Source organism: Aquarana catesbeiana, linkage group LG05 (genome assembly GCF_042186555.1).
Source record: "Aquarana catesbeiana isolate 2022-GZ linkage group LG05, ASM4218655v1, whole genome shotgun sequence".
NCBI classification, from domain to species: domain Eukaryota; kingdom Metazoa; phylum Chordata; class Amphibia; order Anura; family Ranidae; genus Aquarana; species Aquarana catesbeiana.
The window spans coordinates 130505816-130531357 of NC_133328.1; the positions used below are offsets into that span (position 1 = coordinate 130505816).

Below are 25542 nucleotides of genomic sequence, written 5' to 3' on the forward strand. Positions count from 1 at the left end.
GACCTAATTTCCTAGGACAGTGGAGCAAAATAGGAGTAGGCAGGGTCACATTAGGCTGTGTTACAGCTTTGTCTGCCAGTATCCACGACGACACACAGTCCTGACAAACAGATAGATCGAAAACAAGGTATTAAATACTTAATTACTATACAAAAGCCAATTTCTAACCTGATAATAAGATGCCATAGGACTAAACATGGGAGTAGGCTGAACATATGCATCGGTGACAGGGGTGCTCCACATGCTCTGATATTGTGGTGCTTGGGTGCTAAGCACCACAGTTCTTGGTTGAATGTGTGCACCTAAAAGAAGATTATATGGTTAAATGTTTTCCTGAGAACCACAGTTATGATCAAATGCAATGTAGATATTTACTCACATGTACTTTGCTTTCTTATAGCTGGTCCAAGTTTTAGTCTCTTGCCATGAAAGCTGACCTGAGTCTGAAGTATAATGCAGAAGTAAATGAAGCTTTTCAGAAAATGGGATAACTACATCTGAGCACAAAATGTATGTAGAGGGCACCACCTATTCCAAATAAAAGGCTTCTGCTGATTATAAACATTAGAGATATTCGGCAAAACTAAGATTTACAGCTTTCCGATGATTTTATAAAGGCAAATAGTATCCACTTCCTGGTCTACACAACTTTAGATTTGGTCAAGGTCAATGTTTATTAAATCGCACTTTCAGGCAAAACGCGACAGAAGTTTGTGAGATTCTTATCAAGCAAATGTTGTTTAAAGTTAGGATGCTGACTGCTTATAAATGTGCATGAAATCTAATTCTATACAGCTGGATTTTCGCAGATTAACAGAGGTTAAAAGTGCACTTCTTAAAGTGGATGTAAACCCTCAAATATATCCAGTAAAGTGAACAGCCTCAGATACACAGGGATGAAACAAACCTCCCTACATAAGTTTTACATGTATATATGCTGTCTTCAGCTGTATATATCCTTTAGAAAGTGCAGATTGTGTGATTTTTCTCTTCCTGTTCAGCACTGAGTGTGAAGTCTGGGCATACAGCCAGGACAGCTGATTGGAGGAAAGGCACACACCCCCACTCCACATTGGCAAAGGAAGTAATGTACAGAGCTCTGCTGTGACAAGTCCAGCTCTGTGCATTTTAATCTATTTATAGCAACCTCCAACACAAATTTCAGGCTGCTTTTATCTACTGACTGAGTCTGAGAACTTGTCAGAAGTTATCAGGCTGATAACAGAGCTACAGAGCAGGAGAAAGCCATGGGACTCAGTGCTTTGGAGAGAGATAAGAAAACACTGCCCAGCTCAAATTTCATGAATCAGTGTTACATCCACTTTAAGACTTCAATGTTCCTTTGTTTTTGGAATCACCTACCATTATTCAAGCTTCTTAAAGCAACGTTTGAAACAGATTGTTGGGGGGAGGAATTTTGACTTTCTTGCCCTTATCTTTCAGTACACTACAAGACTAGTATTCATAGACCATGGGTTATATGCATCTACTTTCATGAGATTGGACACTGGCCCAAATTTGGCTTGAAGATAATAAACCTGTGTGCACCCCCCCCCCCTCCCATCTTAGCCTGATCCAGCAATGTGCACAAGAGCAGAAGCTCTCCTGGGTCTCTGCCTCCTCACTGGCTGAGCCACAGCAGCAGGAGCCATTGGCTCTCACTGCTGTTAATCACAGCCAGTGAGGAGGGAGCGGGGCCGAGCAGCACTCTTGAGTCTCAGACACAGAGGCAGCTCAGACACTAGTGCCCACAGAGTAAGCAGATTGCTATAGGGGCACTCAGCAAGGGGGGAAAAGGGCCAGACGCACCGGCATTGGGAAGAGGAAGAGGATTGGGACTGCTCTGTGCAAAAACCATTGCACAGAACAGGCAAGTATGACATGTTTGTTAAAGGATAAAAACAAAACAGAACCTTTAAAAACAGTTGAATTGGAAAAGTGCCTCACCAAACAGGCTCCTTCATTAAAACGGCATACATGCAAGGCCTTTCTCTTAGGCAGCTTCAGCTGTCCAAGAATTTAGCTAGATAATCCTGCCCATATAGATCTGTCTGACGTGTCCCAGGGCAGCCACACACAAAAAATGCAGATGGAAAAAGTTATACTGCAACTGCACCATTCTAAAAGACAGGGCTATTCTGGTTGCTCATTTTCCTTGCCCAGTTTGCTGCAGTCTGATATACAGAAATAGCAGCCCGAGCTGGTTGCAGCTGCCCGTGTAGAGCGTTTAAGAGATTCTCTAATTTTCTGTCCACAGTCATTCAAAGATAAAGCTTCTTCATTGGGTACAGGGGAGATGTTTGTTTAGGAAGGAGACTGCAGGGCCAACCTCAGGGGTAGACAATTTCTTTGTGAACTCTCTCTCAACAGGATAAAGTAAAAAAAATTTGGGGGGACTAAAAATCCTTTCAGGAATCTTCCACTTGTCATACACTGCCAACTATCTGCTCTATCTGTTCATGAACAGGGAATGTTTTGCAAGGCTTAGTAGGTCTCTGTGCCCAAAGGGGAGCGACAAGAATTTCTGTACAATACCAAAGCTTTTCTGTACAGAGACAACAAGCTTTTGTCAACATTAGCAAGCTTATTGCTGGAAGCTCTCCATTCAATATGATGACAGTGCAGAAGAGAGAAATCTTCTACAGCTTCCCCCCCAAACACCGCTTCTACGTCCTCTTCATTTCCCTTTGAATCAGCATCATCTAGGACCATCATACCAGGGTCTGACTGCAGGTGAGAAGTGAGATTAAAAAAGGTGGGACATTTTTGAATTCTGGGCAGAGATGCATTAAGGCAGTAATCGGTCAGAGAAATTGTGACAGATGCAGCAAATTCTGATTTTGTGAAACAGGCCGCTTGTTGCGTACCTAAAATAGAGCAAGAATCGGATACTGAAGCTGGTGTTAAGACCGGTTCATGCTCTAGTGCAAGGAAAACTGTCACTGAGGTTGTGTGAGCCTACGGCAGAGTGAATGTTCACCTGCTGTTTACAGTTGGCTCCCTCTTACCTGATCTCCACCATGGCTACAACTGAGGGTATTCCCCTTGGGGGGGGTTCTCATGGAGTAGAGTGTGGGAGAGGGGGCAAGTATGTCCAGAAGGAATATGTGATCACACTGGTGTAGACCATCCTGCAACAAATCCTCATGGCAGAAAGGTGAGAGGAAGCACCCGAGTACCTTATAACAGCTGTAAGCGGAAGTGTCATTAACCACTAAAGCCCTGGACCATTTGGTTGGCCAAAGACCAGAGCACTTTTTCGATTTGGCACTGCGTCGCTTTAACTGACAATTGCGCGGTTGTGCGATGTGGCTCCAAAACAAAATTGATGTCCTTTTTTTCCCCACAAATAGAGCTTTCATTTGGTGGCATTTGGTCACCTCTGCGGTTTTTATTTTTTGCACTATAAACAAAAAAATAGCGACTATTTTGAAAAAAACGCATTATTTTTTACTATATCCCCAAAAAAATATATATAAAAAACTTTTTTTCCTCAGTTTAGGCCGATACGTATTCTTCTACATATTTCTGGTAAAAAAAAAAAAAAAAATCGCAATAAGGCTTTATTGATTGGTTTGCGCAAAAGGTATAGCGTCTACAAAACAGGGGATAGTTTAATGGCATTTTCACTAGTAATGGTGGCGAGCAGCGATTTTTATTGTGACTGCGACATTATGGTGGACAGATCGGATACTTTTGGCTCCATTCACATTTATACAGCGATCAGTGCGATTAAAAATGCATTGATTACTGTATAAATGTGACTGGCAGTGAAGGGGTTAACCACTAGGGGCAGTGAAGGGGTTAAGTGTGTCCTAGGGAGTGATTCTAACTGTGGGAGGGAGGGGCTACGTGTGACAACACTGATCACCGCTCCCCATTACAGGGAGCTGTGATCAGTGTCACTAGGCAGAACGGGGAAATGCTTGTTTACATCAGCATTTCCCCGTTCTTCCTCTCCGTGAGACGATCGTGGGTATCCCCGATGACAGAGTCCGTAGGACTCGCGATCACTCACGGAGCTCGCGGCGACGCGTGCGCGCCTGCAAACCGCTTCGTTAGTATGCCTGTACATGCCCTTCTGCAGACATATTGGCGTGAGCCGGTCTGCAAGCGGTTAAGGCGTGCGACCAGTTGTGTAATGTAACACCTGGTTATTCCCCTGAGACTGAGATGATGACTTTTAGTGGCAATTTTGAAAAGTTTACACCATAAGGTGAATACATGCCAAACATACCCCCATTTTACACAGTAACGGTCAAAAATACAGGATAACGCCATCTTAACTTATTATGAAACCGACTATAAATTATAGGCTTTGCACGTCATGGTGGGCATACCCCTAAATAGGTCTGTAGGTACTGGGTTCCATTGAGATGGTTCAGTCCTGGACCTGTAAGGCACACTGCGCCTAATGCATTTGCAAGAAGTTGCCAAGTGCCCTACATAGGTTCCAGTGTCCAAAGCAACTTTACAGGCTGTCCCCACAGCTGGTTTCCTGGGAAGAAGAGGTAATTTAGACACTATTAAAAAAAAACTGAGGACAGAGTGGGGTGGAATTAAAAGGATAGATGCACCAGGTGGAGTGTCATCAAAAACATGCCAGTATCCATTTACCTGAAAGTACAAGCTGAACCTATGGCGTATGAATAAGTTGCCTGTGTCCTGCACAATTGTAAGACATATGTTTGGGTCCTAAAATGGAGCCTGGACTCTAGGCACTGCTTAGTGGTTCCGAAATTTTAAATGTGTCCCTCCCCCAAACAAAACTAGTACAGAAACTACTTCAATTTACACAATCTACACAGCTCTCAAGCAAACACATTGACACTCAGTGCACCTCTGGCACTGGGTGAACCAAGAGTTGCATCCAGTGTTTATATGCAGGCAAAAATTTACCAATAGCCAGAAAAACTTACATCTAAAATCTTCTGAACGTCAATGTCATCATAAAAGGAGACAAAACCATATCTAAAATAAAGAAATTACATTTTAGTCACTTCAGAGGACAGCTTCAAATTGTTTAACTGCCATTTGGGATTTTTTTTTAAATCCAGGTGTGGATGATTTTTGCATATTTACATTGGTGCAGCTTGGAGTATGCCATACCTGGCAGATCACTATATACTAGTAGTCACTGCTACTACAGTAATCCTCGCTGTATTCTAGGTTCTGGGCCGAGCACGTGCCCTACTTCATTGTAACCTTCAAAGTTCGACCAGTTGGGAGAAGTCACCATTCACAGAACGTCCTCCATTTTTCTTAATAAATGCAAATCATTCTGGTTGAAAGAGATTGAGATTTTTGGTTGTGTCACACCCTGCCTCTTTACCTAAACCAGAGAATGCTTTGCATTAAGAAAACGGCAACTTCTCCAAATGACATCTGTGGAGAACGAGCAACCCCCTGTGGTTAATTTTTAGCAGGTCAGCCACTGAAGACAGGACCTTGAAGAAATCAATGTAGTAGCATTACTACAGTGGTACTCCATTTCCACAGGGATTGGCCAGGCATAGAATATGCATATTTACATTGATCCAAGCTAGACCAATGTAAATGCACAAAAAAAAAAACAAAAAAAAAAAACCTGAAATTCTGCTTTAATATTCAGCCTTAGCAAGCTCTGTTTCTCAGGAAGCATGTACTCTATAGCTCAGGTCATCAAGAAGTCACCGATAACATCCATATAACAGAACTGGGGCCTGACTGCTCAGAGTGTATAGACGTATCCTCAACAGTAGAAAATGAACTCGTGTGAAGTGTCTATAAGGCACCACAATACTGCTCAAAAAGGCTGCTCTAAACCTTGAAATGCAAATAGTCTTCCTCCCAGATGACACTTACTACATGAACACTAGCTAATACCTTTAGTGGAATTTGAAAAACAGCCAACTTGTGATGTACAGCTACATCTGTGATACGATCAATTTCATTTTGCAATGCTGACAAAGTTTGTAAATATCTGTTAATCTTCAAATCAATACTTTTAGAGCACCCTTGGATCATAGGTCCAGATGTTACACCGGCCTAGACTTCCCCAAGATTAGAATGCAGCTAAACTCAAAATATATACTGCAGCTTACCGATCCCTAAATGTGGGGACTGCAAAAGCCTTTTCTAGGCCTTTTTCTTTTTTGTTCACCTGGTGATCCTGCTAGTAACGCTTTCTGCCTTAGGATGGCTCCACTCTATGGAGAAGCAATGAAGACATCCTTGTTAGCAGAACTTCAACCTGTTGAGAGGGTAGTGTTGTGCTAGGGGTGTTGAAAATTGGCACATCTCGATGCAGCCTTGAGCGATTCTGCATCAATGCAGAATCCAGCTGATTTGCGATTGCACGTCATCCCGGCGCCGCCCTCCAGACAGAAGGACTGCTGTGTGTGGGCTGTCAGCACTCTCTCCTGGGACACAGGGTCCCAGCCCCCTCTTCAAAAGGTGTTCTATGAGTGGCGAGTTGGAGCGATTCAAACTCTGCCAGAGCCGCTCAGCCGTTGGTGCATTGTAGAGCTTGAATTATCTCTAGAACGAGGCTTGGCTAATACTATCCAGATAGAGGCTTGGGTATTCAGCATCCAGATCTAAGCTTGGTTATTACAGAGGAAAAGACAGTGGAGTAGGTTGAGAGTGAAGCTGGAAAGGATCTCTGTACAGTGAGGAATTTAAATCCAGGAGAGGTAGGGACCATGCTATTCTATTCCAAGCTTTCATTGGGATGTGCATAGTTAAATCTAACTGTCTTTCCTTTACAAGCAGACCCTTTTATTTAAAGTGGATGTAAACGCGAAATTTTTTTTTTTTTTTTTTTTTATCATACTGTAGAGTATAAGATTTGCTATCATTTGAGCCCAGTCTTGCCACACAGAGTTAATCCATCTCTGAGCAATCCTCTTATTGTTCAGTGAGACAATTCTTGACAAACTGAGAAAAACTTTGTCAAATCCTCCCCCTTGCTGTGAGTGACAGGTGATTTACATCTCGTGCATTAGCCTAAGACATGCAGTATTTTTAAATTCCCACCCCCACTCCTTAAGCAGCTCTGCAAGGATTGGCTGTTCCACGCCTCACCATGATTTGGCATGCTGAAGTCATGTGGTTACTTTCCTGTCTTTTAACTGGATGTTAGAGATCATAGCAGAAGTTCAGTGTTAGAAATACACAGGAGAAAATGCATATTGACAAGGGGAGTGTAGAGGTGAGTGGAGTCTACTGACATCACGACTCCACCCACCGATCTCCAAACAGACCCACCCACAGAATATGCCGTTTTTCGGGTCTAATAACAGACAGAGGGGAGACACTTGACAGGTAAGGATACATACAGGAGGCATGTATATTCTTATAGATAACCCCTATGGCAGTAGTTTAGAAAGGATGACATTGAGTTTACATCCACTTTAAGTGCTGGTAGACTGATACTCCCTCTGCTGGTGGGAACCGGTCATAGCACAAGGCATCCTGAGACTGGAAGCTGCTTTTGTGTCATTAGTATTGGTGCTGCATGTCCTTGAGCTGGAAGCATTCTGGCTTTGGAGGGGGAAAGCACGGGGCAGCATTTCAGACAGTGGGATGGGAAAAGCCCATTTACATCTATGTGTAGCCAGAAGACTTGTTGCTGCACCAAACATTTTGAATGGCAACCCAATACACTAAGCAATGCAGTGCGCCACAATGCATGATAGTGCACTGCGTTGAAAATTTTGTGGCACATCTGATTTTTGGTACACTGGCAGGCCATTGATTTCAGTGCACGTTAATGTGTGACAAAATGCACATTACCACACAAATGTAAATGGCAATACACAGAACAAACTTAATTGGGAATCAGATGTCACAGCAAAAGAGCTTTCTCGACCATGACCTCCCCAACCATGGACTCCAGGAGGAGACCATCACACCCCCAACCCTGACATGTACATAGCACAGGGGATCTTCTACCTCTGATAATCCTCACCTGCAGGACTCCACGACGACCATCTCAACTGAAGAGCCCCCCACTGACACCATGGGGGCCTTACATAGTAGTAAGGGGCAACCAGACAGTAGATCACCAATCATAGTACTGGACCGCTCACAAGGGCGCGGGTACTATGGGACCACTGTGATCGCAGAAATCAGTTACAGTAGTAATCAAGACTCATTCCTGATGCCTTGCTTACTACCGTTTCATTTTCTGATTGGTCACAGTAATCACATGGTACCAGGGTCAATCACAGTGGCCCTGTACCATGTGACAGCTGTGACCAATAACAGCATCACAGTAGTAAAGGTTTAATGAATGACAAATCTTTCATTCTGGCCACTGAAATGAATTAACGCTCAAGCGCTAAACATGCCTAATGTTAAAACGTTTATAAGCACCAAACTCTTTCTGCCAAAACTCTGCTGCTCCTGGACGCACAGGATTTTTTTTCCGGCTTCAAAAAGCTGGCACTAAACACTGCTAAAAGTCTGTGTGCACGGACACAGGCTAATATACAGGGGATTTTAGAGGCAGGAAATAAAACACCTGACGCCCCTAGAAGCAGCTGCACAAATGTCCAGCGTGCATGAGGCCTTAGAAGTAATCTTTCTTCAAAAATTTAGGACAAAATATATTACATTTCTTTGGTAAAACTAACCCAAATCATTGTATGTCTGTCTCAGACAGTAATCAATCTGTGTGAACGTTATTTGGGGTTGCAAAATCTGGTGCAGCTCTGCATAGAAACTAATTGGCATCCGGGATTTATTGTCAAAGCTTAAATGAACAAGCTAGTTAGGTGACTGGCTACCATGCAGAATTGCACCAGATTTTGAGTGTTCCAGTTTTAGTAAATCTCCCCCATAGTCAAACTATGGTATATACTTGGAAAAAAAACAAAAAAATCACATTCAGGAGAGACGCTTTTGTGCAAAAAAATGCAGAACGCACATAAATGAGCCCAAATACCAGAGGCGTTTATGCATTCTATTAGTTTTTACCATGTTTAAGCAGCTTTTCTCCTGCCAGGAGAAAAAGCATTCAGAGGAGTTGAGCAAATGCGCGTTGTGCATACGGTCCTATTTTTTTTTTTTTTTTTCATTTAGGGATAAAGGTTTTGCATAAATAAAATCTGACCATTATAAACATCTTGATCAGTGTTAAATGTTTTGTCTCAGCCCTCTACTTGCTACTTTAGCTGAACAGCTTGGCCTGAAGGAAGTTGAAATATAGACTAACTGCCCAGATCACATGCGAAAGGGGGAAAAAAAACCTAAAGAAAACTATATGGCCACCACATTTAGGGTTTTGGTAAACTGCAACAGATTACAGTTTAGCTTTTGGGTAGGGTTTAGATATGCTTTTTAACCACCTCAATACAGGGCACTTACACCCCCTTCCTGCCCAGGCCATTTTTCAGCTTTCTCTTCTCCTTCACTGGTGGGCACAGATAAGGCGGCACTGGTGGGCATCACTGACTGGCATCACTAATGGGAACGATTGCTGGCACTGGTGGGCACTTTAGCAGAGAGGTGGTTTATACCATCTAGGACTGCCCATAGGCAGAGTTGTGTTCTTTTTCTGCCTAGAGTCCTACTCCTGTAGGTGGCGCTGTAACCACTATGGTCAAGAATCAGAGGAGCTGTGTCCGTCAATGAACATAAGTGAAAAGTGAACTCGCAAGCACACAACGTGCACAGAGTACATTAGTATGGCACAAAACTGGCAGAGGCAAGGCACACCACTGTCTACCTAGGTTGAAGCAAGGTGAACCCCATTCCTTACTTGGTAGGGGATTCTCCCCAGAGGGAGACCCTCCAGATGGGAAGGAGCAAAAGACCAGAAAGGTCACAGAACTTCCACTCAACATCAGGGTAGGCTCAGATGACATGCACCTTCTCCGTGCAAAAACAGCGCTTGTGACAAAAAAGGTGCTATGTGCAGTACATAGCGGGCCTTCCTTCCAATATATAAATTGCCTTGACTATCCAGGCAGCCACAAAGGCAAAGTGCAAGTAAAGCATGAGGTGAGGTGTCCTTGTGCCAGTGAACCACCAATGGTGTGGCTCTGCCACACCATAGTTTTTTGCCAGCACCCCTGGGACAACACCTCCCAGGGGGCACATCACAGGGAGCTCCGCAAGCCTCCCAGGCCAGACAAATGCAGACCCAATCAAATCAGAAGGCATTAGAACATAGGGAGAGCCCTGCCATCAACCGGGGGACAAAGCCTGGTAAACAAAGGCAGATTCAATCTGGGACAACAAGGGTCCCTCTCACCATTCCCACCTTACTAACCGCCTGCCCTATGCAAAGGGAGCCAGATTTCTTCTTGAGAATTGATTTCAGATACTACACTTGATTTTATCCAACAGGCTGAGAAGCTAATACATCAATGTGGCAGCCAGGGAACTAACTTTCTCAAAGCAAAGTAATGGCAGCCCCCCATATTTTTAAACTTTTCTCATGTCAGGGTCACATTCATTTTGGTTTGGGGAGAAAACCCTATATGCACAGCCTGGGCTGGCCTAGGATCCAAGGGGGCTCCACAGGTTTGACCATTATATGTGCCCTTCAGGACTTTTGCTACTTTAGAAAGTTTAGACTGTCAGTTTTACTTTAAAGTGGTTGTAAACCTTCACATATACCCAGTGTACTAGCGATAGTGTACACGGACTAGACTCAGGTGATACACAAGAGATGAAACAAATTCTCCTGCATAAGTTGTACCTGCAGCTCTCATCTCTACAGCAATTCAAAGTCCAGAACTTATACAGGTTGTCTGAGCTTTCAGAAAACAGCGTCCAGGGAGCTGAAGTTACACTCAGTGAGGAGAGCTGATTGGAGGGCAGGGGCACACCACCTTTACACAGAAACGCAGCTGAGGCCTTCAATCACAGGCTGTGTGCTGGCCTCCCTCCCCATAACCTTTTTACCTCTTGGTGTCAGTAAAACTAGTCAGAAGTGACTCATGCAGATAGCACAGAACAAGGCAGCAGACAGAAATGCCTCTTCCACACTGCTGCCTAAAAACTCAGATTTTAGGCATAAAGGTTTTTTCTCTCTAAATGCAGCCTTGTTTTCAATGTACCAGTACACACAGGCACATAAATATGCGCTGTGCATAGAGGAGAAAAAAGCAAAAACAAAAAAAAAAAAAAAAAAAAAACTAAATCTGTGTTGCCGACCAGTATTTTTATGCTAATAAATTAATTTGAAGAGGTTAAAGTGAAATTCCATTCAAATTGTAAGCCTAAACCTACTCCCATCTCCATTCAAAGTCTATTCGATCTACCCTGTAAAAGAAAAGTTGTTTATACTTATCTATTCTGAAGCCACTCTGGTCCGGTCACATGATCAGGTCTCAGCTCCGGTTTCAGTGTAGAGATGAGACAGCCCACAATGGATGCCCCATAGTAAGCCTATAGGTGATGTCACCCAGGCTCTGCAGCCGCTTCTCCTCTACACTGAAGCCAGTGTTGGGACCCGATCAAATGACTGGATTGACTTCAGACTAGGTAGGTATAGCCATCTTTTCTCTTACAGTGTGGATAGAATAGACTTCAAACGAGGCAAGAGTGGGTTTAGGCTTAGTTAGAATTTGACTGAAATTCCACTTCAAAACTCCATTCTAAGTGCTAGAATTGATTTTACTTACAGTATAAACACAAGAAATTTTGGTCAGGAATACTGATGTTCAAACACCAGTACCGTGTACAAGTAACCTAAAATGACTGAATATTCTCTACTTGCTATATAGATGATCCAAATCATTCCATGTAACAATGAAAAAACCTATAAACACACAATGTTTTTATAAAATACAAGTGTTCTATTTTACTGAGAAGAGAGAAGACAGTTTAAAGTGGAGTACCCCTTGAAATTAATTTTAAAGTTGACCTAAGCATAATCCCTTTCCATATTTAATAATGCGGCTAATTCAATGAGCTGGACATATAATGAAGAAAGGACTTTTTTTAACGCAGACGACCCGGGTGGGGGTTGTTAAATACAGGCAGCTGAGCAATGGTATTACTGCCACCCAACCCAAACACTAACATGCCACAGCTGCAATGCTTTGCGGAGAGAGGCACATATAACCACTTGCCCTTATCACTACACAATATTATCATTTTAATGTTAATTAAAATGTTTAGTACTTACCCCTTGGAGACACCAGCGCGATCGGTAATTATTTTTACCTCTTTTACTGAACCAAACTTTGAAAAAAAGTCTTTAATTTCATGTTGGTCCATCTAAAAAAAAGTTCAAAACACACAAGGGTAAACAGACATGCGATCCTGGTAGCGAGATTTATATGTGTATACACACAACTGAACATCATAGATGAAGCCATATCACAGCTCATTCACACTAGAGATCACACTGCCTCTGCCATTCTTTCTATGGGTTTGTCATTGTGTAAAGCTACTGCAACAAAAATGAAAATGGCTCTGAAATGGTCCCTACTACACCTTAAAGGACTACAGAAGGATTGGAACACATTCTGATCACCACTATGCAAGTACTATTATGGATGGGGGTCAGAAAATAAGGAATATTTTTGTACATATGGTGAAAGATGTTCCAGAAATCAGGGCAGGGACAATATTTCCAAAGTAGGGCAAACCTTTATGCCGAGGATGAATTTTTGGCACACTTAAAGTGTTTGTTAACCCTTACAAAAAATCTGTAAGGTGAACTTATAGGAACCCCCTTACACCCCCCTCCCCCCTGACCTGGAGCGCGGCGATATCCCGCTATGAACCCTGGTATAGCAGCTGTCTCTCCTTCTCCCCTGACAGGACGGGTTATGCGGGTTCTGATTGGTCGGCGCCGCCCAATTAGAATGTACCACCTGACTGGGGACATTTTGGAGATTAAGCCGAGGGGATTTCTAAGCCCCAGACCGGTGATGCAGCTATACCAGGGGCTCATAGCGGGATATTGCCGCGATCCAGGTTAGCGGGGGGGTCCTGCGCAAGTTCAAATTGAGCGGTTAGTGCCAACAAAGCTGGTCTAGGTATCTGAAAGCTCTGCTCTTCTCTGTGTATTGCTTCTAGGATAGATCAGAGTGATTTACTGTGCAGGCACTGACCAATCAGAATCACTCTGGTATGTCCCAGAAGCACTGCACATTGAAGACGCAGAAGAGTGGGAATTTTAAATCACTGGACCGAGTGGGCACTGACAGCTCAGCGTTGCCAGACCTAAGTACATTGGGAAAGGGGAGGATGTACGATGTTCACCTTTAAATTTTTTTCTGTCGAGCTGAACACTAAGCTTACCAAACGCTTTACAAACTGATTGTACAATTTCCTTTAGATCTACCAACAAGTATGTAGTGCAAGGACCTTCCTGACTGGATACTAATTTGCTATTTTAAGTAGGGCTTCATATACCTCATGTGTGGCCCAATTACTGTTTACAGATGCGTGCAGGACCTACATTCGCATGCGAGCATGGGGGGGAGGGTGTGTGTTAAAAAACGTATGTTCCTTCTCTGGGCAGCCAACCGCTTGCAGCTATCACAAGAACAGCAGTGCCCAGGAATGGCAGCGGCACTTCTGATCCCTGTAAAAAAGTGATCAGGTGGCTATAGAGCAAATTGGATCGCTTTTACCTGAAAGCCGGTTGCTGCCTAAAAAAAAAAAAAAACACGACACCACGATCCTAATATAGCCACTTATCCAGGGCGTATGTTTACTAGGGCTCCAACTAAAGATTATTTTCATAATCGATTAGTTGGCCAATTATTGTTTCGATTCATCGGTTAATAACCTTAAAAATAGTGTAGTGTATAATTTAGTTAATATGTAAAGTTTTAAAAAAAGGGAATTTATTCTTAAATCTTTCTATGCAGTGGTAAATATAAATAACCAACAATATGGTTAGGAAGCAAAATATCTAATCCACTCTGAGAATAACAGACAGAAGAGATATACTGTATATACTATTAGAGGAGATATACTTTATATACTATTACAGGGTGAATCTGGTAAATATCAGACTAAGATCAAATTTTTTTTATTAAAAAAACCATGTCTTCCTTCAAAAAAATGTAATTTTAAGAACGTTCGTTTGATTTTCTTATCGTTAGTGGGGTCAAATCGACGTTCATTTTCAACCACAGTGACGGGAAAATTTGAAAATAGAAAACTTCTTGGTCAAAGGAATTGTCAGTTTATGTGGTTTTCGTTCAGAAATTACATTGATTTTAAAAACAGAATGTTAAAAACAAGTGGAAATATCAAACTTTCTTTCATACAGCGAATGTACAAAGATTTTTCGTCTGAATATTCTTGTCTGAAAATTGATCCATGTGGCCAGCATAAGGCTCGGTACACACCTATGCAGTTTGCTTCTGATCTGTTTCTGTAGTGCGTTTTGATTTTAGCACACATGATTTTGCTGCGATTTGCGTTTTTGCAATTTTTTGGCCAATTTGTTGTTGGGCAGAGTAAACACAAATTGCTGCAAAAATGCATTACATGCTTTTCTGCAGCTTCTCTATTGAAATATATTGAACCAAAAAAGCACCGTTTTGCATTAAAAAAGTCCCTGACCCTTTCCAAATATGCAGCGGCTGAAAAAAGCATGGATGTGAACGTATCCCATAGGAAACCATGTAAATGAACTGTAGTGCATTTCTGCAAAAAGCATCAAAAAACACAGATTTGAACCAGGTCTAAGACGTTTAGTAACATAATGGGGTTAAAAAAAACTAAAATTAGCCCTGTAGAGTACAAAAAAGCAAATAATCACTACTGTAAGGAGTTCATTTTTTTACAGTAGAACTGTGAAAGTAATATTTACAATAGCGATTTGCTCTTTTTGTACTATAAAGGGCTCATTTTAGTTTTTTCTGACCCCATTATGTTACTGGCCGATTAATCGATTATGAAAATAGTAATCGATTAATTTCATAATCGATTAGTTGTCAATTAATCGATTAGTTGTTTCAGCCCAAATGTTTACACACGCTGAATGGGGAATTGGTTAGCAATGTTTCCAAACTTAGTACAGAAAATATTCAAACAATGAATGAGGACAACACTTTAGCAATCTTGTGTGGCCTGTAAAAGTCAAGACCTGAACTGAGTCTCAAGTCCCGTGTGACCCACTGTGAAAATGACTACATCACTTTCATATTAAAGCCAGAAGCCAGGCTGAACAAGCAAACAAGCAGAGCACAAGCTGATAGCTTCTACTGCAGCCATCAGCTTGTGATAATCAGTTCACTCTTTGAAGGTATGCAATGTGTCTTAAGAGCTGAACTAGTTAAAAAGTGCAGACTAATATAAAAAAAAAAAAAAAAAAAAAAATATTCATACTCACCTATGTGGCTGCAGCATCTAACAGAACTGATCACAATTACTGATCGCTCAGTTCTCAGTGAGCACAGAGCAGTGACTGCTAGTGCACTCCTGTGAACCACAGGAGAAGCATGGCCAAAAGAGCATACTTCTTTAAGCCCGATATCCTTGAATTATTTTATGAAGGCTTTTCAGTTACAATGGTAAACTGCAGAAAGGTGGTAGGGGCCTAGTATTAACACAGACTATACTCTCTCAAAACCAGGCTTTCAACAGCTATGCTAATAAAGTCAGCAATGGAAACGGTAGGATGTTGAATCAGGCCTTCAGATGGTAGGCCTTGTCAAGCCAGAAGCAGCCATAAAACATCTGGCCAGGTGGGATACCAATCTTTTCCAGGCCAGCTAGGAGTTATCAGAATAGTGGAAATTTCTCCAAACTCCTCCACACGAGGCGTTTTAGCAGTGCAAGAACTATAAGGGAATACAATGTTCATAGTGAGATTAGAACATCCTTTGCAAATGCCAGGGGTACCTTAATCTGGCTAAATACCTACACATCCTGCTATTGTAAGGACATGCCATCAGATTCATGTCAGGTGTATAACTGACAGATCCGATGATAAATAAGTGTGTAAGAACCATTCTCTGGGATTCAGTGAGGTTTAGGAGCAAAACAGCCAAAGCAGAACAACCTAGGAGAACATTTTCCAAATCTGGGGTCTAATATTTCACAGGAGAACAAGAACAGCCACTGCAGTGAATACCTGGGGATCCGGTATGATCATTCATTAGAATTTGAGCCACTTAAAGTGGATGTAAACCCAATGTTATCCTTTCTAAACTACTGCCGTAGGGGTTATCTATAAGGATATACATGCCTCCTGTATGTATCCTTACCTGTCAAATGTCTCCCCTCTGTCTGTTATGAGACCCGAAAAACTGCATATTCTGTGGGTGGGTCTGTTGTCTGGAGCTCGGTGGGTGGAGTCGTGATGTCAGTAGACTCCCCACCCACCTCTACACTCCCCTTGTCAACATGCATTTTTCACCTGTGCATTTCTTACACTGAACTTCTGCTATGATCTCTAACATCCAGTGAAAAGACAGGAAAGTAACCACATGACTTCAGCATGCCAAATCATGCTGAGGTGTGGAACAGCCAATCCTTGCAGAGCTGCTGAAGAAAGGAGCAGGGGAGGGAATTAAAAAATAATGCATGTCTAGTCTAGTGTACGAGATGTAAATCACCTGTCACTCACAGCAAGGGGGAGGATTTGACAAAGTTTCTCTCAGTTTGTCAAGATTTATCTCACTGAATAAAAGAGGATTGCTCAGAGATGGATTAACTCTGTGTGGCAAGACTGGGCTCAAATGATAGCAAATCTTATACTCTACATTATGATATATAAAAAAAAAATTCGGGTTTACATCCACTTTAATTCCTAGGATATGGGGGTCTGAGGGAAAGATTTGTAATTATAGAATACTTCTATGGCTGTCAGCTGCAAGGCATAGTACCAGTACAATACAAGCAATACCTGTACACATTAAAATAAACCCATAAAAATTGTAATTTCTTCACGTTAATTATAGGCAATGTCAGTAGTTTACCAGTGTGTGTATAGCTGCTGCGTCTAGGAGGTCAGACACAAGGCAAAGCCGTATCTAGTGGCCATACTTTCCCATTTGCTGACAAGTTCAGTTTAGTGTCCTGAGAAGCTAGGTTAGCCCTGCTGGTTCAAAGCCTACAAGCTGGAGATTTTTCTATTAAGAACTGTTGGCAGTGTACTATATTCCATCATGCAGTTTCTTCCATTACCCAAATGTAGTTTGAAAAGCAGCCTTTTTGCAAAGCAATATTTAAACAAAACAGAATTGCGAATTACTCAAACTCACCCGGATATCAATGCCCCCAACAAAAACAGTATTGGGTACAATTTTCCCCTCAGGGAGCACATAACCAGATGGCTGATCCTCCATGGGACTTCCTGTATCCGACTAGACAAGACAAATTATTTCAAAATCAGAAGCATTGTGAATACATATTGCATACAATTAGGTGGGAATAAAAAAGCCCACTTTTTTTACAACACAACAGGGCCCAGAAAGAGCTCTAACATGCACCCCTCAGATCATGAATGATTATCCAGAAAGGTTTTGCAGAAAAAAAAAAAAAACAGGAAGTTCTTGGTTACTCACTGATTTTACAGAGGCTCCCCATTTACATTATCTGCATTTGACATTACATCATACATGGAATACACAAAACAGAATCAGAAAATTAAAGTTTCAAGGTTTTTACCCTAATGCATTCTATGCATTAAGGTAAAAAAACCTTCTGAAGCAACGGAGCAACTTCCTCCCAGACCCCCCTCTCCCCTTATATTTAGCGGAGCTCGACCTCTATAAAGCAATGTACATGAGTGCAGCAGCTCTCCCGGGTCTCTCTCTCCTCATTGGCTCACACAGCGGCAGGAGCTTCCTGCTGCTGTCAATCATAGCCTCTGAGGGAGCAGAGGGCAGAGCCGAGATGCACTGTGTGCGTCAAAAGAAGCACCCAGTGCAGCTAGGGAGCAAGTTTGCGCAAGGTGCAAGTATCCCCATCGCAAGCGGCAAGGCAGGAGGAGCCAGAAGTGCCAGCAGGGGACCCCAGGAGAGGAGGACCAGGGCTGCTGTGTGTTAATCCATTACACAGAGCTGATAAGTATAACAAGTTTGTTTTTTAAAAGAAAATCAAACATTTACAATCACTTTAACCGATTCAGCCCCGGAAGATTTTATCCCCTTCCTGACCAGAGCGTTTTTTTTTGCGATTTGGCACTGCGTCGCTTTAACTGACAATTGTGTGGTCATGCGACGTGGCTCCCAAATAAAATTAACGTCCTTTTTCCCCACAAATAGAGCTTTCTTTTGGTGGTATTTGATGACCTCTGCGGTTTTTATTTTTTGCGCTTATACAAAGAGCGACAAATTTGAAAAAAAAAACAACTTTTTTTTACTTTTTGCTATAATACATATCCAAAAAAACTTACAAAAAAAACTAATTTATTCATCAGTTTAGGACAACATATATTCTACATTTTTGTAAAAAAAAAAAAATATAAAGTAAAAAAGTATACAGTATAAAAGTATACACCACTCCTAAAGCACCTCTGCCTATTGAAATCAATGGGAAGCAGCACTTTTAACCCTTGTCCGGCCTCTAGCCCTTTCAGGCGGGAGGGGGTGCAGATACCTGTCTAATAAGGTATCTGCAGCCACTTCCGGGCTTAGACAGCCGCAGAATATCGTCAGAAGCCTGCCCCCCCATTGTGTGCTGGGAAACAGTTCCCAGCACACAACGTGGACCAGTGCAGAGGCGCAGCGCGACTCGCGCATGCGCAGTAGGGAACCGGGCAGTGAAGCCGCAGCGTTTCACTTCCCGATTCCCTGACCGAGGATGGCGGCGGGGGCAGCCGAGCGATTGATCGGCTTCGGCTGCCGACATCGCTGGACCCTGGGACAGGTAAGTGTCCATTTATTAAAAGTCAGCAGCTGCAGTATTTGTAGCTGCTGGCTTTTAATATTTTTTTTTTAAGGTGCAGCTTCTCTTTAAAGTGGTTGTAAAGGCACAAGGTTTTTCACCTTCATGCATTCTATGCAAGAAGGTAAAAAACCTTGTGTGCAGCTGCCCCCAAAATACCTACCTGAGCTTCCTTTTCCGATCCTGCGATGTCCAGGAGAGCCTCGCGCTTCTGATTGGCTTTTGGCAGCAGCGGGGGGCCAATGGCTCCCGCTGCTGCCAATCAGGAGATGAAGGGACGGTGCCAAGCCGCGGCTCCATGTATGAATGGACACACAGCTCAGCTGCCCCCATAGCAAGCTGCTTGCTGTGAGGGCACCAGGCAGGAGGGAGGGGCCAGGAGTGCCGATGTGAGAGCCACGAAGGGGAGGATGGAGTATAACATGTATGTTTGTTTTTTTTTTTAAATAAACTTTAACCACTTCAATACCGCACATCGTCATATGACGTCCTTGACTGTGTGGGGATATCTGAATTATGCCTGCAACCACAGGCATCATTTGCAGGCAGCGATTCTGTGAACGATAAGAATGATCATAGAGGCAGTTCCGCCACTTGATCGTTCTAATAGGCGATGGGGGGGCTTCTCCGGGCTCTCCCATGCCATCGGGGGCCCGGAGAAAGAATCAGACGCCGCCGAGTTACAACCATAGAGATTTCCGGTGACCAGATGGTCACCAGTCATCGCTATGACCATCAGAGGCCCGGGCGCGACGTTATGACGTCACGCTCGGACCCCACATGTAAACAAATCACCACGTGCGTTAGAGCGAGAGCAACAATTCTAGCACTAAACCTCCTCTAACTCTAAACTGGTAACCTGTAAAAATGTTTAAAGCGTCGCCTATGGAGATTTTTAAGTACCAAAGTTTGGCGCCATTCCATGAGTGCACGCAACTTTAAAGCATGACATGGGTATCTATTTACTCAGCGTAACATCTTTCACATTATACAAAAAAAATTGGGCTAACTTTACTGTTTTGTTATTTTTTAATTCATGAAACTTTTTTCCAAAAAAAGGTGTTTGAAAATTTATTGTGCAAATACCGTGCAAGATAAAAAGTTGCAATGACCGCCATTTTATTCCCTAGGGTGTCTTCTAAAAAAACATATATACTGTTTGGGGGTTCTGAGTAATTTTCTAGCCAAAAAATTATGATTTTTACATGTAGGAGAGAAGTGCCAGAATAGGCCCGGTATTGAAGTGTTTAACCACTTCGCGCCCGCGCTATAGCCGAAAGACGGCTGCAGCGCCGCTACCTGCCGGGTGGCCGTCCTGCTGTTTACTTCCGCGATGCGGGCGTGCATCGGGGAAGTTCTGTGCTTTGATCGCTGTAAACGGCCAATCACAGCGGCCGTTTACAGTGCAATCGGCGGTGCCTATGTAAACATATGAGATCATCTCTCATCGCCGGCTCTCCCTCCTCACACAGACAGCGTGTGAGGAGGGAGAGCGAACTGCTGCAGCGGTAAGTGTAAAAGAGGAAAAAAGAAAGAAAAATAAGCCACGTCAGCCATCTGTCCCCACTGCCATCTGTCATCAGTGCCACATATCAGTGCCATCTGTCATCAGTGCCACATATCAGTGCCACATATCAGTGCCATCTGTCATCAGTGCCATCTGTCATCAGTGCCACTTATCAGTGCCACTTATCAGTGCCACTTATCAGTGCCACTTATCAGTGCCACTTATCAGTGCCACTTATCAGTGCCATCTGTCATCAGTGCCACTTATCAGTGCCATCTGTCATCATTGCCACTTATCAGTGCCATCTGTCATCAGTGCCACTTATCAGTGCCATCTGTCATTGTCCTGGTGCTCCAGGGCCTTCAAAAGTGTAATAGGTAGTCAACAAGTTAGATGTGTAATTTATGCTCCTAGAACACCTGATAGCGCTCCCTGCATGTTGGGCCTCTGTATGTGGCCAGGCAGAGAAAAAGTCCCACACATGTGGTATCGTAATACTCAGGAGTAGCAGAATGTATTTTGGGGTGTTATTTGTGGTATATACATGCCATGTGAGAGAAATAACCTATTACAATGACAATTTTGTGGGGAAAAAAATAAAAAAATCTTCATTTTGCAAGTGCGAGTGAGTTTCCCGCGCCACACACTGTTCATGCTAAGTTAACTTTTTTTCTGCACTGGAAACAGATCGCATCTGTGTTCTCACCCATGCGATCTGATTCCTGTGCGAGTTCACAGTTCGCACTGCGATCTGTGAACCGATTTGGGGGTGTCATTAACATTGTATTGACACCCGCAGCAGTTCATGAACTGCCTGCGGGAGAAATGTGAAGTGGGAACAGGCGATGTAATCGCGCTAGTTCCCGCATCACTATAGTGTGAACCTAGGCTAAAAGTGGTTGTTTTTATCGATTGAATATGTATCCAAGATGGGAGTTTGAGGATGATAGATGCATACTTTATATGTATGTAATATATATTTTTTATGTATTTTTATGTCATTTAATATTTCTGAGTTATTGTATTTATGTAAATCCCTTTTTTTTAGATCAACTATGTGAAGATGTGTCTATCAAACTAATAGGGGATTCTATTTTATGCATGAATTGGTTCATAAAGGATTTTTTATTTAATATATACAGGAGCAACTTGGTTTGAGAGCAACTTGGTTTTGCAAGACAAACTTTTTTTTTTATAAATTTTGACTTGATATGCAAGTAACTTCATGTCACAACTGAGTAAAAAAGATGGTGTCTAGCAGTGTAGCAATATGGTTACATTTAATAAAGGTACAACATTTAGAGCCCATTCACACTGGGACGACTTGTCAGGCGACCTAGTCGCCTGTCAAGTCGCCTCCCGTTCTGTGCTATGGAACCGTTCTAAGGGGAGCGACGCAAGTCGCTCAGACTTAGAAAAAGGTTCCTGTACGACTTCGGGGGCGACTTGCATAGACTTCTATACAGAAGTCGTTTTGCAAGTCGCCCGGGCAGTCGTTTGCAGGTCGCCTCGCTGAGGCGACCTGCAAGTCGTGTTGCCCCTGTGTGAATGGGGTCTTAGCAACTCGCATGGTTGATGATTAAAACAGGCACATCCAAGTATGCAGGCATCCGCGGTAAAACCATCCTCCGCACTACCATCGAAGTCATCCCTTCCACGCTGTGCTCCATGAGAGCTTCAAGCCTCGCTTTCAGGGTAGTCTTCCCGGTCATGATTGCAGGCTAACAGCAGTGAGAGTCAGCAGTGTGGAGGATGGTTTATGTGGACAGCTTTACCCTGGAAGCCTGCATACTTAGATGTGCCTGTTTTAATCAACCATGTGAGTTGCTAAATATTGTAACATCATTAAATGTAACCATATTGCTACACTTAAAGGCACCTCTCTTCTCTTTTATACTCTGTAGCTCCTGCTGGATTTTGCTGCTAATCCCCTTGTGGAGACTTCCATTTGTGGATGGACATTTTATGGTTACACAACCTATCACATTGCTACAATCTTTTTATATGGACTATAACCTGAAAGACTTCTGAATAAATGGTTGTGGAACAAATCATCTGAGTTTCCATTATTTGTTATGGGGAAATTCGCTTTGATATACAAGTGTTTTGGATTACAAGCATGTTTCTGGAACAAATTATGCTTGCAATCTAAGGTTTTACTGTATATATTCTTTTTTAACAATTCTTAATGTGTATAATTCTTGTAAATGTATGCACACAATTGTTACCTCAGATTTTAATGAGTTATTCGTTGCAAGTAAATTGCCAATAGTAAAGTCCATTGAAACGGAGGACACAGATAGGAAGAGCCAGGAATGGCCCTTCCGATGTCTCTCCTGTTACAAATATATAGTGCGTGGTGAGTAAGGATGAGCTCGGCGTGCTCACACACTCCACGTGCAGAAAAAAGAAAAATTATAAACTGCGCTCAACAAAAAATATTAGGTAAGGTGAAAGTGTTGCCTACCACCAGCAAATATTGATAGAATTATGAGAAGCAATAATAAACACAGAAAAAGTCCAAATCTTCAAAGATAGTAGGATGTTCAGCTTAATTTTAGGTAACAGTCCAAAATAAGCTATGATTGCCCTTACTAGAACTTCAGTGATAATGAGCGGATGGCATAAAACCCTGCCAGGGCCTTAGGGATAATAAACCAGTCAGCACCTTCCGTTTTCAGATTAAAGTCCCCTCAATGGATGCAGGAGAAAGAAACAGAAAAAAACGACTCACGGTGATAAGCAGGCTCTATGTCAAACTAGGAGCTGATCAGTAGTTGACAAGGAACACTTTGATTCATCCACATTAGCCCGAAGTCCATACCATCAGTATACAACCCAGAATATAAATGATAAACTTTCCATGGTGAAGTACCTGGCAGTCAGGTATCCAAATTGTGATCTCAGCAATATCGCCAAAGGTGTGCTAGAGGTTATTGAAGTGGAACTACTTGAATTAGAGTGAGAAAGCTGCTAGGAAGTCGGCGCTACACTAATCACAGGCAGTGAGACATTTCCCGATGTGCGGCTGCTGAGATCGGTAAATGTCTCACTGCCTGTGATTAGCGCAGCGCCGTGCTGACTTCCTAGCAGGCTCTGCACGTGGGCTGTGCGAACACAAGGGAGCTCATCCTTAGTGGTGAGTGATGTCCAGATAGAGCCTCCGGTCTCTGTGTGATTTTTCACTTTCTACCGTTATCTTGGATGTAAATGCTACATTTAGGCCTCATGTACACTGCTGCTGGTAAACAGACGTTTAGGAGTTGCTCCTGAACTCTCCTCTTATCTTATCAGTACATGCACACAGGTTTGTTTATAGTGGTTTCTAGGCAGTTGCGTTCAGAAGCTGTGTTTAGAGGCATTTCAAACGCAAAACGCAGCTAAACGTGGTAACTCGCATTCAGCCGTGTTTCGTTTACATGTGTTTTTCATATTTGGCTATTTTGAAAAAAAAAAAAAATGTTTTTCTCTAAACGCAAACGCACTTGGTCACACGTTTAACAACATTTGCGAGCGCCACATTTCCATAATTTTAAGCACAAACGCGGCATGTAAACGCGGCTAAATGGACGTTTTTAGATGCCAGTTTCTAGCTGTCAAGTTAAAATGTTCAGGAGAGGTTGAACAACGTCCCGTATACATGAAGCCTTAGGCCCCTTTCACACTGGGGCGGTGGGGGCGTCGGCGGTAAAACAGCGCTATTTTACCGTCGTTTTTGCGGCGGTATTCGGCTGCTAGCGGTTTTAACCCCCGCTATCGGCCGAAAAAGGGTTAAAACTGATCGCATAGCGCGGCTATAGCCGCGGTATAGCTGTGCTGCCCCATTGATTTCAATGGGCAGGAGCGGTTTAGGAGCGGTGAATCCTGCCAGCGCACCACTTCAGTGTGAAAGCCCTCGGGCTTTCACACTGAACAAACAGTAGAGGCTGTTTTGGGTCGGTTTGCAGGCGGTATTTTTAGCGCAATAACGCCTGCAAACCGCCCCAGTGTGAAAGGGCTCTTAGCCGCTTCCTTTTATCCCATGAAGCCTCTTCCTTTTATCCTATGTTGGAGATCACCTGGAGAAGGGTGTTTCGGGTCTCTTCCATATTACGGTACAGCCCGCTGCACTGGAGAGGATCTTTCCTTTGAAGGAGCCTGAGGAGATTATTCCTGTTGGCTGATTCTTGTGCAAGCATGTGTGAGTTTGTAAATTTCACCTTTTTTATAAAGGTTATATTTAATATTGGATGCACGCTTTTTTCTTATACACATTTACTATTAGCTGATTATTCAGGCTGTTTCACCCTCACCTGTTACTATTGGGTTAGTGCAGATATTTAACTTTACAAATAGTCTGTGCACTCGCAAGTGCATTGTAAGTGTACTGCATGTGCAGCTGTGCTAGATATGAGGGGAAGCTCTGCTGATTTTAGTAATCCAATCACGTACAAGCAAAAATGCTGTTTTTTTATTTTCCTTGCATGCTCTACTCAGATCTAGAGGAACTGCACTTGCTACACAATCTACTTTCAGTAAATCAACCCCAGCGTGATTGGCCGACTCGGATCGCATGGGCGTGAACACCCATACAATACGATTCAAGTGCAGCAAAGAAAGGATGAATGCACCTTTTTAATGTGGATGCGATTTGAGCCATACTAAATGAATAGGCTCAAATCGCACTGCAAAGAATCCATATGGTTTGCACAGGAATGTGGCGTTATTCCTGTAATATGTGATTCCCGCACTGCACCTGTGTGAGCGTAGGCTTAAAGCAGAGTTCCAGCCTAAGTGAAAAAAAAATTAAAAGACAGCAGCTACAAATACTGTAGCTGCTGACTTTTAATATAAGGACACTTACCTGTCCAGGGTGCCCGCAATGTAGGCACCTGAAGCTGACCCGTTCCTTGGCTCCGGGTGCAGGCGCCGTCATCCTTACTTAGGGCCAGTTCACACCATAGAAACGCAGTCTGGATGCGTTCCAGATGCTTTTCTGCATGCACGTTTTTGATGCAGTCCAGTGCACCCCCCCCCCCCCCCTTTTTCCTTAACCTTACATACGGACATGTATGTTCTAGTGCATTTTTGGTGCATTCCAGTGTGTTTGATCCGCTTCAGCGTTCCAGTACAGTCCAGGAAAAATGCAGCATGTTTTTTTTTCTGGAACTACAAGCACTGGTGTGAACTGTCATTGAAAACCATTTAACCTACTTTCTATGTGTTTTTGATGCAGAAAAAATATGCACTAGACT

The 25542-nt window shown here is 42.9% G+C and overlaps 1 protein-coding gene across 1 annotated transcript in view; it reads right to left on the reverse strand.

Annotated features, from left to right (window-relative positions):
- DAZL (deleted in azoospermia like) overlaps positions 1–25223 on the reverse strand; it is a 143031-nt gene extending 117808 nt beyond the window's left edge. The window contains exons 1-6 of the mRNA XM_073632750.1: positions 25152–25223; positions 17175–17276; positions 12125–12216; positions 4920–4971; positions 380–443; positions 169–302 (exon numbers count right to left, since the gene is read on the reverse strand). Coding sequence (XP_073488851.1) covers positions 169–302; positions 380–443; positions 4920–4971; positions 12125–12216; positions 17175–17276; positions 25152–25223 — 516 coding nt within the window. The remainder of the gene's footprint in view (positions 1–168; positions 303–379; positions 444–4919; positions 4972–12124; positions 12217–17174; positions 17277–25151) is intronic.
- Between the last annotated feature and the right edge of the window lie 319 nt (positions 25224–25542).